The sequence below is a fragment of the Corylus avellana genome, chromosome 8, assembly GCF_965113065.1.
Source record: "Corylus avellana chromosome 8, dhCorAvel1.hap1.2, whole genome shotgun sequence".
Classification (NCBI taxonomy): domain Eukaryota; kingdom Viridiplantae; phylum Streptophyta; class Magnoliopsida; order Fagales; family Betulaceae; genus Corylus; species Corylus avellana.
The window spans coordinates 14,499,200-14,514,643 of NC_142497.1; the positions used below are offsets into that span (position 1 = coordinate 14,499,200).

Below are 15,444 nucleotides of genomic sequence, written 5' to 3' on the forward strand. Positions count from 1 at the left end.
CTTAACCAATCATGGTTAAGTTTAATCAAATGAAGGAAATGATTAAATCGAAATTTATCAAATTGGAGTCAAAATCGGATTGGATTCAAAATTGGATTCTACACATGTCTCAGTATTTTGAACATAACTTACAGCTCAAATATCTGATTGAGGTGATTCAAGAGGCATTAGAAAGCTAACTCAAAATTATACAAATCATTGTGAAATAGGATTTTCCTAATTCAAAGCGTTGCAATGCCAAAATCACCCTGTAAGATAGGAACGCAATTTTGGACGAATCCTATTCCGATTTGGACTTAGGTTTTCTTTATCCTAGTTGGACTAGGACTTAAATCTCCGAATTTCTTAGGATTACTAGGGCTTCTAGGCGTCCCATAAATAGACCTCTAAGCCTCACAATTCAATATACAATTTTCAAGGAGACAACTTTGGGAAGAGGAATTGAAGGCTACTTCTAGCAGCGGTTTTTGGTTCTTTCTTTTCCTTATCCTTTTCTTTTATTTTAATTATGTTTAACTAACTCTTAAGGAGGGCTAGACTGAAGCCTTAATTATGTTTATTTAATATTTCAATATTGGCGCCTTTGTGATAATCATATTGTGTTGCTTAACTTGTTGAATTCCGGTTTTCTTGAATTCCGGTTTTCTTGAATTCCTCATATGTATGTGACTGGCCATTATATGCATGTGGCATGGATTAGTTAATTAAATCAATTTGGATGACTGAGTCCTGGGTTTAATAAAAGTAACAAAAGATATCCATACTGGATTCTTGGGTTAATCAACATGGGGAATCGGGAGTAGATACCCATGCCCTAGGCCTCATGTGTTTGTCAATTTTCATAGATTCATGCTTTCTTAAAAAACAACTTAGTAGACACCCATACTAAATCCTTTAAGAAAAAAAAGAATTAGAGTAGACACCCATGCATAATTCGTTGCTTAGGGAAATCAATAGCTTAAGGAGTAGACAACCATACCCTTAGGTTGGCAACATTAAGTATTCATAATATGATTGGATCATTGGCATATTGTTATATTATCTAAGTATGATTAGTGGTGGATATCAAAGCCCTACCTTTACCTTTACTTTATTTTTATATCTTTTTTTTTTTTTTTTGTCATAATATTAATTTAGTGACAAATTAATATTTTTCTCAATTCTAAATAAAATCACAATTCTCGTGGGATCGATCTCGTACTTGCTGCAGTGTACTATTGTTTTGATTTTGTGCACTTGCGAGTTAAAACGTATTAAATATTATCTATTAATTTAGGTAGTACTTGGCACAACATGACCTCAAGATGTGAGGTTACCAAGGTATGAGAGTTAGAGTTTTAGGGTGAAGGGCATTTTGGTCATTTTTAGTTCTGGACAAAATGCCAAAATTCAAACAGCTAGGTTCGTAGGTTAGGCTTTCAATTTAAAAGGCTTGAGGCTCAATTCAACAACTAGGCTCGACCCTTTAGGCGAAAATTCGGGTTGTCCCCAAATTAGGTGAAAATTCCCAATTTGAGAGTGAGATTATGTTCATTTTCAGATGGTAGGTTTGGGTTTTTTTTTTTTTTTTTTCCTGAAATCAGGGTAAACCCCAAATCCAACGGTTAGGGTTTTAGGTTGGTCAACAGTGGGGCAAATGGGTTTTGTTCATAGGGCATTTGGGTTACAACTCATGCACCAATTGCATGGTGGGGGTCAACAAAATACAAGGATTTCAGACTTAGGCAAAAATCCTCAAATCTGAATATGTGGGGGTTTGAAAAGGGAATGGGTTCTAATCACAACCACAACTATCCTAACAAAACAACTAAACATCTAGATGCTCAATCCAAAGCAATATTCATGGAAAGATGAAAACACGATTCGAAACCCCTAAATCGTAAAACTGGAAATTTCAAATTTTAAATGGTTTGAAGCACATACTATGTTTAAAAGATAGAATTTAAAACTCAGGGAGACGTGGCTGAAAATTACTGGGGAGATGTTTGGCTTGAGATAAAGTGGGAGGAATAGGGCTTAAAGAGTGCTCGACCGATTTTAAAAAGAACGCATGGGGCTCTAGGTGAGTGCTTGGCCCAAGGCCCAAATATAATATATATATATATATATATATATATATTGAAATGAGCAGTTCGAAGTCAAGGTATTTCCTTAAAACAATTGGGGTACCAAAACAAGGCTAGTTGAGATTGACACGAAGGTTGAAATACGAGGTATGAGTGAAATTCATTTTCTTTTTGAAATTCATTTTGGAAAACACATGAGCATCTACAGTAAAATGTACTGCTAAGTACGGTGCATAATCTAACCACTGTACTGCTAAGTACAATGCGTAGTCTAATTATCTCGTAACCTATCTACTTGAAAGCTACCCAACCTCTAGCACTCTTCAGTCAACTTTACTGATGGGTCTACTATGTCATTGCCTTGTAATCCTCATAAATACTAGAGAGGAAAGCAGTTCTCTATCGGTCGAATCCTTCTGGCAAAGCTCCCGCCTTCAGTAGTCGGATCTCTTCCTGTTCCAATTGGGCATACTCATCCGCAATCTGAGTTAGTTGAGTGTGCAGTTCCCGCCTCTTTTTTGTGCTAAGGTAGGGGTTAAACCTCCCGAGAACGGGCAAAAAACCCCATACCGCTGATATGATGTGATGCTTCCATTTTGCCATAGTCTAGCCGTTCTCGAACAGTTACCCAATGCCGGCATCCTTCGCACATCTAAATGTAGAGCAAGATCCAGTGCCCATAACTTAGAGCGGGTGATCCTATCCAACCCTATGCTATGCAATCAAGAAGGCTATTACTATAGCCCGCACCACAGCTAATCAAAAAGCAGGAAACCTAGGCCTATCCTATGCTCCATTCTTTAAGATTTACACCCAGGGTATTGCTGCCTATTCCCAGATTGTCACCTCCGGTCGGCAAGGCCATATGCTTTGATACAATATTGTATCACCCCCAAAATTAGCCTTGGCTAACTTGGCAGGGTTACTGGCAATTACCTTAGTGTAACCAACTTGTGGCTAAATGAGGAATCGACCCTCTAAGCATTATCAAAGTTAATACATAGGAAGGTGAAATAAATCTGTAAAACTATTAAATCATCAAATGGACAAGTATATTCCTCGAAAATCAACATATCCGCCATAGTAGCAAGATCATCCGTTAGTGAAAAGTTCTCCACATAGTAGCAAGATCATCTGTCATCTTCTCACAAAAACACTAACAGATACAATATACTTTCACAGTCTAGATCTAGAAAAACAAATCCTTCTCCTCTAGGGTTTGTCTAGTGAGAAAACCTCAAACAGAAGAAGTCAAAAAACTCCTCTTTGGCAATCGCGTGATTACAATCCAAGAAAATCAACATATCCAAAATCTCTAATTTCTCCCAAATGGCCTACCGAACAGCAGAATACGCCACTTCAAAGGCTACCCATTCCACTGCCCTTATAAAGTTCTTTGAAATCAACAACTTGGTATTTCCTTCCCATTAAAAAGAAAAAAAAAAAAGAAAAAAAAAAAAGTAATTGAGAGAGCATGTGGTCATTTAATGGAGATGGTTGGCCATATGGGCATTTACCCAAAAGAAAGAAAGAAATAAAGGCAACTTTTGCAATGGCTCCATCATCCATGTGCTAATTTAAGATGTTGAAAAACTCAATTTGGGTTATTGAAATTTCAACAACACTGCGCTCAATCCAATAAAATAAAGTTGCTTCAACGTAACAACTACTATGAGTTGTAAACAAAATAAAAAGCTAGAAATATTAAATTTGGGGAAAATGAAAATTCAATGGTACAAATAATAATAAAGTGATAAAACCCAATGGCATTTGAGGAAGGTGGAATATCAAAGAGGAAATGCGACTAAAAACTTTTCCACATTCTACAGCGGCCTGCCTATATCAACATCGACATGCATCATGCATATCTTCTTCCCTTCCACCTCACAATTCATAAAAATAAATAAATAAAATAAAATAAAAAGAAACGTTGCCGCTCTCCTATCCACCACTACTCTTCCACCCTTCCTAAAAAAGAGGTCAAAAACCAAATCAAGCCAAAACAAACCCATTCTTCTCTCTCTCTGTCTCTCTCTCTCTCTCTCTCTCTCTCTCTCGTGCCTATGGCACCCTTTGCAGCACGTATAATCGGTGAGCTCAGAGCCGTTGATATCTCTTACCAATATCCACTTTGAGATAATGGGTCACCGCTCAAAGATCTGATTGTCACTTTTGTGTAACGAAGTGAGAAACTATTACACAAGATCTCAGAGAGAAATGGGAAGCAAATGGAGGAAAGTCAAGCTTGCTCTTGGCATGAACACGTGCCTTTACGTTCCTCCAACTCTCGAGGATTCATCGCCGTCTACGGCATCTACCGCAAGACTCTCCGACGCTGTTTCAACCGCTCAGGGTCACGGCTCCGATTTCCGTCCTACTACGCCGACTCCGTCCTCTTCGGGGCTCCGGTTGTCCCTAACCGGACCCAAATCCTCTAAGGTTTGGATTTCCAAGTACACCCATATCACAATATATGAATCTTTGCAGGGTAATTTTGGTTGTAACTGATTTTTATATTTGTTTCTAAGATTCTAGTGTGGAAAGTTTAGATTTTTTATTTTATTTTATTTTTTTACTGCTATTTGTTGCGTCGTTTATTAGTCTTCTCTTCTGTGAATATCCATGGTAGATTCTGGCGATTTAGTTGGTTGTACCGGTTAAGCTAATAATGTAATTTTTGTTTTTATGTGGGTGGCTGAATTGATTTAGTATTGTGTTTTATAACCTGTCACATCCAGTTTTTTCAAGTGGTGGTGGTGGTGGTGGAGATAATATGATGTAACTGAATATTGCGGAGGTGGGTATTGGTTGTCATGTTGTTTTCAAGTGTATTGAGGGTTGTGGGGTTGGATAAAGTGGACTAGTCCCTTTGAGGACCATGTTCCTTTGGCTTATTAGAAAAGTAATACACTGCTACACTTCACTGTTTCTTTCCTTTTCATCCTACCTTGAAGGCAAGTGCTTTGTCTGGTCAGCACAAGTGCATTGAGCCACAATCCTCTCTCTCTCTCTCTCTCTCTCTCTCTCTCTCTCCTTTTGATGTCAATTTTGTGGAAGCCTGTGGACCATTGATTGTGAGATTTCTTGCAATAAGCTTCGACAAAGGAAAGAGGGTGATGGAAGAAAATGAAATTAAAATAGAAATGCTTGAGAAATTCATCATTTACTCTTCTTTTGATGGGCTTTTACATTTTCTTTTCCTTTTTTTTTTTCTTTTTCTTTTGTTATTGTATCGAAAGCTTCATCATTAGTTTTTGAGTATTTCTGCCAGAAAAGAAAGGTTTGAGAATTGTTTGATTACTCTTACTTTTTAAAAGTCACCCCCCTTGATGGTTGTTAAATATCCATTATGTCCTCCATAATGTTTTGACTGCCTAAAACATTGACTTCTTTTCTTGTTGGTTAGCTGGTTTACTGAGGGGTCTACAGTATCAGCGAATAAATTGTATTCAACTATTCTCGAAATTGGCATCTATAGTGTAAATACGTTGCATTCTATTACATCTTTTTATGCACTGGTCTCAATAGTGGACCTGCGTGGGGCACTGGGGACAGAGAGGGGCTAGTGTTAGACACTATACTTCATAGTGACCTCTGCAGTTTCACATTTATCCAAGAACAGACATTTTCTGGTGGTTTTCATATTGTCGAATCTCAAGTGGGCTGAATTGGATCTGAGTCCAAAAATCTAAATACAATAAATTTTTCAATAAGTAGCCTTTAATATATATATATATATATATATATAATCTGTCTTCAGAGTTTAGTCCACCTAACACTAAACTTTCAGAAGTTCATATGTAGGGCTATCATCGAGCCAAGTATTGAATATACAAGCTCGGCTCATTTAATTTTTGTTGAAACACTTGGAGCTTATTGCCAAATTAGATTATTTGTTTAAGCTCTATTAATTTATTTTCCGAACGAGCTCGAAATTGTTTACAAGCTAATCGATTAACTTCTTTATTTTGTATGTAAAGTAAATATCATGATTTTTTTTTTTTTTTTTGTAAATCCATACTAATTATTAGTTATTTAATTATTTTTACAGTTTCTTGTTCTTAAAAGTAAACTTTAACTAAAAACCCCAAGAGGTGGCCCAAGTGGTAAGAGTCTTGGTCTTTGTGGTAGTTCATGAAGTCTAAGGTTCAAATCCCCTTGAATGCAAACAATTCCTTAGGGCTAACCCATTGGCGAAGGGTTCCTCGTTATCAAAAAAAAAAAAAAAAAAAAGGTGAACTTTCACTAAACAAGATTGCTTGAAAATTTTCAGTTTTTGTGGCTTAGTGGTTTTTTACTCATTGATAAACATTCACAATGCCATGGAACCCCCGTCAAAATAAAAGAGAAAAGGGGTTTGATAGCACTAAAGCAGGTTTGACATTTGAAGTCCACGAAGACGATGGTTTTTTTTGGTTATGCTCTGATTTTTTTAGGAGTGTTTAAGCTCTGAAATTAAGGTTCCTCACTGAATTTCATACTGCGTGTGAAAGTTAGGTGGATTCCTTTGTTTTTGTTTGAATTGTAAAATATAATTTCTTTACTGCGGATGATGGATTCTGAGATGAATAGTTCTGCCGTAACTTCAAGACTATGTGAACTGCAACACCAGATACACAAAATGGGATTCTCCTCTAAGAGGGCCTATTGAGTTTCCCACATTTGCAAATAATATCAATTTTTAGTTCAAGTAATTTCTTATCTCTGTCATTGTATCAGAGTTTGATAATAGAACGTAAATGTTTTCATAGTTTTATCTCTAGCCTTTATACTCCTGCTAAGTGTTTTGTTGGTGCCCTGGCGAACTTTTAATTCCTGCAAGAAATTTCAGCGAAGTGATGAAAAGGGTGATTTACACTCCCAATTGGACTTTTCTGAAATTGCATAAGATTCTGTCTTTCTATTTTCTGTTTTTTGGTCCGAGGAAAGTACTTAGGAATATATGAAGTGTCTTCAATAGATGGCTTGCAGATTAATTCATGCAATTGCATCATTTTGTTTAGTTTTGCATGTATGCTTGTGATTACAACTATTTACCGTACTAAATATCTGGGGATCATGCTCACTAGCTTGTCTTTCAAAACTGCAGAGGACCTGTGCAATATGCCTTACCACCATGAAAACGGGCCAGGGTCATGCCATATTCACTGCAGAATGCTCCCATTCTTTTCATTTTCATTGTATTACATCTAATGTAAAACATGGGAACCAAATTTGCCCAATTTGCCGAGCAAAATGGAAAGAAATTCCCTTCCAAAGCCCTATATCTGATCTTCCTCATGGAAGGTCAAGAATCAACCCAGTAGGTTGGCCCCAAGATGATGGTTGGATGACAGTTCTACGAAGGCTCCCTTCCCCTCGATTAGATACAAGTCAGCAGACTTCTGCAATTTTCCATGCCCCTGAGCCAGTTGTCTTTGATGATGATGAAGTTTTGGATCACCAACCTGAGATTACTGAGAGAAGCACATCTGCTACAGAAGCTGCCGATAACAATACCGTTGGAACAATAGACATCAACACATATGCAGAAGTTACTGCTGTTCCTAGATCAGCATCCCATAATGATTTCACTGTACTAATCCATCTCAAGGCGCCAGCTACAAGTGAAAGACAGGATAGCCACAGAAACGTGACTGAATTGCCACCAATATCTCAAAATACACGTGCTCCAGTTGACCTTGTCACGGTGCTCGATGTTAGTGGCAGCATGGCAGGTACTAAGCTTGCTTTGCTAAAACGTGCCATGGGCTTTGTGATAGAGAACCTTGGCCCCTCTGACCGGCTTTCCGTCATTGCCTTCTCTTCTACCGCACGTCGCCTCTTCCCTCTTCGTCGAATGACTGATAATGGACGGCAGCAGGCATTACAGGCTGTCAATTCTCTGATTTCAAATGGTGGGACAAACATTGCTGAAGGCCTAAGGAAAGGTGCCAAGGTATTGGTAGACCGCAAGGGGAAGAACCCAGTTGGCAGTATTATACTGTTATCTGATGGGCAGGATACATATACTGTCAGTAGTCCTGCTGGGTCCCGTGCTCGAACTGACTACCAATCACTTCTACCGAATTCAATCTGTCATAACAATGACGAAGGCTTGCAAATTCCAGTGCATGCATTTGGGTTTGGTGCAGACCATGATGCTGCATCAATGCACTCAATCTCTGAGATTTCTGGTGGGACATTTTCTTTCATAGAAGCTGAAGGTGTGATTCAGGATGCATTTGCACAATGTATTGGAGGCCTCTTGAGTGTCGTAGTGCAAGAGCTACAAGTTGGAGTAGAGTGTGTTCACCCGAGTTTGCAACTCAGTTCAATAAAGGCAGGAAGTTACCGAACCAGCATGGTGGAAGATAGAAGAATGGGCTTTATTGATGTTGGATACTTGTATGCTGAAGAGGAAAGGGATTTTTTGGTGGCAGTCAATATTCCAGTTGTTTGTTCCTATGATGAGATGTCATTGCTAAAGGTTAGATATGTTTACACGGATCCTATTACAAAAGAAATGGTGACTTTGGAAGAAGCCAGTGAAGTAAAGATCGGGAGACCTGAAATCACTGGAGAACTGGTTGTGTCCGTGGAAGTGGACAGGCAGCGAAACAGACTACGTGCTGCAGAGGCAATGTCTGAGGCTAGAGTTGCAGCTGAAAGTGGAGATCTAGCTGGTGCAGTCTCTGTCCTGGAGAACTGTCGTAGGGTATTGTCTGAAACTGCCTCTGCACGAGCTGGTGACCGCTTATGTGTTGCACTTTGTGCTGAGTTGAAAGAGATGCAAGAAAGGATGGCAAACCGTCAGGTGTATGAGGCATCTGGAAGGGCTTATGTTCTATCAGGGTTGAGCTCACACTCATTGCAGAGGGCAACCGCAAGAGGTGATTCTGTAGATAGTACAAGCCTTGTGCAAGCTTACCAAACCCCATCAATGGTAGACATGGTGAACCGGTCTCAAACCATGGTATTTGCGAATCCAACACCTCAGCGTTCGCTCCGGCCTGCTCAGTCATTTCCAACCCGATCACGGCCACGGTAATCGTTAGAATTGCTTTTGGAAATTATCCTCACCCTACATATATTCTATATGCATGGACCTTTTTGTTTCTTTGTTATCATTATCTTTTATTTCTTATTGTGGTTTTGGGAAGTGGGGTATAATTAGAGAGAAGTTTTGGGTGTTTTGACATGGTAGAAAATATTCCTCGTTCTGCCATGTAAATGAATAAGAATTGGGGGAAAGGTAAGCTAAATGGGGGCTGAGAAAATGGTGAAAAGGGAAAGGTGGGGGGGAGTTAAAAGGATTACAAGTGTGACTGTGGTTATGTACATAAAGAAAATTTTCCTTTTCTTTTTATTTCTCTTTTGAGAAGAGGGGGTATAGCCTTGTAATTGTGGGGATACTTTGGGTGAATTCTTCACTTAAATATATATATATATATATGGTATATCTGCTCCTGATTCTTTTCATAAATTCTGGTTACTGTTTTAAAGTCAAGATTTTGCAAAAGGTCCAAGATTTCTGTCTTTTGCCCAACTTGTTTGCTCAACTGCTTTCTTGTACGCCACTTATCAAAAAAAAAAAAACACTCTTTTCTTGTACGCCTGAAGCCTCTTTATGCCTAACAAAATTTATTAACACTTGTGAATAGAGAGCTTTTTCACCAACCCCGGCCAAAAAAAAGAAAGAAATATGAGTATTAATATTGGTGGTTCTGGTTGAACTCTACCAAATATCTTCATTGTGGAAGATTATTATTATTATTACTATTTTTTATATATAAAAAAGAAGGATCTTTCATACATAGAAATAGAATAAGCCCTCCCTACAAGTAAGTTCGAAAATTTGGATGACCATGGAAATATGGTTTATGTGAGTGAATGAGCAGTGGGATTTGTTAAAGGCCAAATACATGAAGAAGAATCTAAACCAATCACCATTGGCCCATCTTTGAGTAGATCGTCAAGTTTACCGAGAATCTGTGGGCATCATCATGCAGTCATGAAGCCAAAAGTGAAGTGATTTTGGACACCATGGATGATGGCAAGACCTTAACAAAGTGACATATAAAGTAAGATAGAGATGGTAGAATTGACCCTCAACACCACTTCATTTCCTGATCTGCTTTGGATAATACATATATATATATACCGAAAATATAGAGCACAAGAAATGCAGCTTGGGCACCAAATAATAATAATAATAACTATGCTTTCAGCAATAATAAGAACTATGCATTCAACACTAACAAGAAGTTTGCATTCAATAATAATAATAGCCATGCATTCGGTAGTAATAAAATGTAAGAGTTGTTGTGTTCATGATCTTTTATTAATAAGTTCTGAAAGATTCCCGTTCAAACAAAAAGAGTAGTAATGAGAATTGTATCTCATCAATAATAATAATTGTGCTTTCAACAATAATAATAATAATTGTGCTTTCAACAATAATAATAATAATGACAAGTCCAACTGTAATAATAGTGATGACTATGAGTAAGAATACAAAAGACTTTATCAATAGAAATGATGATCGGTTCAAGTTCATGAGTAGGAACAACATCATCAATAATAATAATAATAATAATAATAATGATAACTTTTATTAGTAATGATAAGGAAAAGAATAACAATGACAACAAGTTCTAATGACAACTTATAATTTTCCCAAAACTAATTAATTAAAATAATTAACTTAAAGAGTGTTAACTGCGTGTTACTTGTATTGCTTCTACACTAATTAACTTATAGTTAGTTAGACCCACTACACTAACACGAAGAATGATCTGAGATAAACTAAAATATCTTTAAATGTTATTAATTATTAGAAGAAACTTCAGAAAAGTCCCATAAACTTCCATGTATTTTAAAAGTAATCGGACCCGACGATGATTACCTTCCAAACCTCATCCACCGTCTTTGGCGGGGAAATCAAGAACGAGCCTTTGAGGAAATAGGGCTTCGGCATCGAAGCACAAATCTTGTTATAGAGGGTTAAAGCAAGAGAAGCAAAGCTTTAAGGCGCAAGAAAAGAAGGGTGAGATAAATGTTCAAGAAAAAAAAATAATAAATAAATAAATAATAAAAAAGCTATGCATTGAACTACAGTTTACGCCGCTTGAAGCTGGATACTCTAGTTCAATAAATATTGCATTTGGGTGCACAGAAGCTGATGAATACATTATTATTATTATTATTATTTTGCCTTCTCGTTAGCCAATTTAGCTATAAAGACTAAAGAGGAAATGGCTCATGCTCAAAGATGAAGGGTTCATTATGTATTCACTAGCACTAATTTTTCTAATTTGTGAACAAATTAACCTGAAAAAAATATATTTGACCATTCTGATCTACCAACCATTTTAAAAACAATCATACAAATTGACTAGTGTGATACTTGTATATACCATTTTGTGTAAACAAGGCCACTCTGTTAACTTCTGGATGGAAAAGTGGTCAAGTCCTTCACATGTGATCTTTTTGACCAAAAATACTCATTTTTCTTAAAAAAAACTTAATAAAAAAAAATAACATTTTTTAAAAATATATATAAAGGGGGCTGAGCCACCCTATAAATGGAAGGTGGTTGGGGAGCACCCTCTATAGGGGTGGCCCGCCAACCAACCCCAACCCCCAAACCCTTAGGGGCATCACCCACCACCCCTGGCCACCACCAGCTGGTGGGTGCCCCTTAGTTGAGAGTATTTTGATCAAATTGGTCACCTGCAACTGCAAGGCACATGCCTAGTATTTTATCAATTCTAACGAGCAACACAAACAAAGTAACTTTTTTGACATAAAATGATAGTTTGATGTATCCAAATGTTACACTTATCAGTTCGTGAAGCAAACTTTACATTGGCAGTCTAATATATTTTGGTTAAATTGGTCACATGTAAGGCACATGACGAGTTTTCTATCAGTTCTAACGATCAACGCTAGCAAAGTGACTTTTTTTACACAAAATGATAGTTTGATATATTCAAATGTCACACTTATCAATTCGTGAAGCTTTCTTTAAAATGGCTAATAGTTCAAAAAGTTCAAATATATTTTTCCCAATAAATATTTGCTTTCGACACCCACATAAGTTTTGAATGCCCTGAAAATAAATAGGAATAAATTGTAATTTCTCTCTTATCCACTCTCAATCACAATCCATTATAGGATTAGATTCTTTATTTTTATTTTTTTTCTAATTAAAAAATTGGCTCACCGATGTTGGTCATAGCCCCTGCCCACTTAAACCCTGACGTACATGGTGTAAGGTACACCTGGGCAATAATAGAACATGTATGGACTCGAACCCACAACTTCATATTAGATTCGAGCTACTTCGATCATTAAGCCACCGTCCCAGGATTAGATTCTTTGAGGTTTATATATTTAATTAAAATTTTCGTTTTTATAGTCTTTATATATTCAAGTTTGTAATGGATGAAATGAGATGATTTCGAATTATATTTTCAATTTTTAGTTTTGATCTCAATCTTTCACCATTTTACTGGATGAATTAGGAAATTTACAGTGATTGTTGAGTTACTCAAATTTCAAACACCCGAAAACAATATCGGGATTTGAAACATGTGAGCCCAAGCTATGGGTAATAGGGCTGCCTGACTGCCGAGTGGCATCAGTTAAGAGTCAGATGACCAGAATTTGGAGTAAAGAATATGCATGCTTCCACAGGGTATACAAACTCAAAAGTTTAGTTGAGCCTTCAATTTTTGCAGATATATTTTGAGGTCTGAGGCAAAAAGTCTAAGTGAAGCATTTTTTTATATTTAAATATTAATTAAATAATATTTATTTTAATATTAATTATATTTTTGTTTTTATATTTTTATATTCATGATCACTATTTTCAAGGTCATCTTTTTGTTGTATTGTTTCATTATCTTCTAATTTTTTTTTTTTTTTTTTTTTTTTTTTTTTTTTTTTTTTATGAATTTCTTGTTCATTTATGAGTTTTTCACCTAAATTATCCTCTATATTTTGTTTATTACTAATAACAAATTTATTTAGAGCTCCTCTTTGAGATTCGATTAATTTTTTTGTTTTTCTCCTTCTTTCTTTTTTTAAGTTTTTCATATCCAGATGCATATTTTCTAGTAAGCATCTTTGATTAAAAATATTAACAAATTAAACAAACACGATTTTATAAAAAAATAAAAAAAATTATATTCTGACTAGAATAAAGTAAATTATAAAAATAGAACAATAAAACCTTATTTGTCAAATGAATTATTTCGAATTCACTTTAATCTTGGTAACCAGATTACCTATTAATACTCTCAACCTGCACAAAGAAAGGCAAATTAGTTATAAATTCGTTGTTAAATATTTTGAAAAATCAAATGCTAGGTGTTCCTAGGAGAACGCTAGGAGAGCACCTAGCATTTCCCTAAAAATAATAATGAAAGTGATTGATTGAGTTTTTAGCGTTGATCAAGTATGGAAGGATTTTAATAACTTAAAGACTGAGTTGCTAGCAAATAAGAAAATTTGGGAGAACCCGGAGAAGAAGAGAAGAATTCAAATCTGAATAAGGCTTGAATAGGATACAGAGAGAAAAATATAAATTTATAAAGAAAAGAGTTTATAATTGAATAAAATATATTAGAAAATTTTCATCTTCTAGCATTTATTTATTTACTTTTCCCATTTGATTGTAAATGTTGGACATAATCTTCGAAACTGGATCTTCTCCAATTAGTTATATTTGAGCGCTATGTTTGTCATTTCACAAGGCCAAAAAAATAATATCTACACGTATAAGATTGTATTTTATTTAAGAATATCTTTATAGTTATTTGATTCCCTTATTTATTGATATCAATTTTTTAAGCCTTATTTATTTCAGAATGTTCGAGAATCAAATGATATCAAGTTTTTTTTTGGAAAAGAGTCTAAATTTTGAGATGACATGGACTCATGCAATCATAATAATTTTTTTTTAAGAAAAAAAAAATTTTCTGGTAAAGTATATTTATTGAAAATTACGATTTATAAAGTTGCTTACTAAATTTTTCAGTTTCTCTTAATGATAAATAAAAATAAGAAAAATAATTGGTGTCAATATTTTTTTTCATATTTCCTTCATCTTATTTTACAAATTAATTATTAGATTTGTGAACTTATGTAGACTCCACATAAGTCAGTGGCGAATCCCACAAATCTAAAAGTTGATCTATTGAATTTGTAGGATAAATGAAAAATATAGGCAAATTATTGACATCAATAATTTCTTTAAAAATAAGTATTAGCCTAATTAAATTAACTTCAAAGTTACTTGACAAATTTGGTTACTTTTCCAACCCAAAAGGGCAAATCCTTTCAATTTCAAGTGAAGTAGAAAGAAGTTATTTTATGGTCAATATTTTATTATGTTAAATGCTACGTCATTTAAAATTTTAAAATAACGTGACAACATATTCACCATGTAGTATGTACATAGTTGGATTTGTATACTAAAATCTTTGTCTCACTTGAAATTGATAGGATCCAAATAAGATACTCTTTTTTTTTTTTTTTTTTTGAGAAAAATATAACATTTCATTCAATAATACCACGAGCATAAAACTCTTATATCACAGAGCAAAGCTCTGAAGCAATCATAGCATAAAGCTACAAGATTACCGGATTTAGTACAAGATTCGAGACTAATCAGCTAACCCATGACTAAAATCAGATTTAATATTAGATCTGTGACAGACAGACTCAACCAAATGCATGGATAACAATTATTCCTCGACCTTGAGAGCGGAAAAACTATAATGCTAAAACTCTTTCTCCTCGACCCGAAAGTCAAGATAATGAAGCGGGAAGATGGTAGCCGGAAGGGAGCCGGACCCGTGCAGGCTGGAAATCACTGCTTTAAGGGGCATGGGAGCTCAACACGGTGGGGACGCATGACAGAAAACTCTAATAGCGGACAACGAAGTGGCGACCACAGACAAAATTCGGGGGGTTTGAAAGAAAGCCCCCTACAAGTCGAACCCACAAAGAGCCAAAACAATGCCAAGGAGCCCGCTGCAGAAAATGAAGGCGGGGAAAGAAAAGTGGCAGAGAATGGGCAAAAACGAAAAAAATAGAGGGGGAGAGGAGCGGCAAGGAAGGGGAAGAGAGGAGGCACCGAGGCTAGGGCATCAGGTAAATAACTAGCACCGAAGTAAGGAGGACGAGTGGAGGAGGGAGGCAGCCCAACGGCCAACCCTCCTCCCTTGTGTGGAGGAAGGGTTTCGCTTTTCTCTCTTGCAACTAGAGAGAAAAGAGACGAAACCCTAAGGGATACTCTTAATTGCACTTGAAGTAGAGTTAAATTATTTCATGACATAAATGTAATAATGTACATAATATTACATAGCGAGTATATTGACATAGCATT

At 36.0% G+C, this 15,444-nt stretch overlaps 1 protein-coding gene across 1 annotated transcript; it reads left to right on the top strand.

Annotated features, from left to right (window-relative positions):
• Positions 1-3,973: 3,973 nt before the first annotated feature.
• LOC132163500 (E3 ubiquitin-protein ligase WAV3) lies at positions 3,974-9,505 on the top strand. Its single transcript, XM_059573809.2, has 2 exons — positions 3,974-4,505; positions 7,156-9,505. Exons 1-2 carry the CDS (start codon positions 4,284-4,286, stop codon positions 9,094-9,096), a joined length of 2,163 nt encoding a protein of 720 aa, XP_059429792.1. The 5' UTR covers positions 3,974-4,283; the 3' UTR covers positions 9,097-9,505.
• Positions 9,506-15,444: the final 5,939 nt, after the last annotated feature.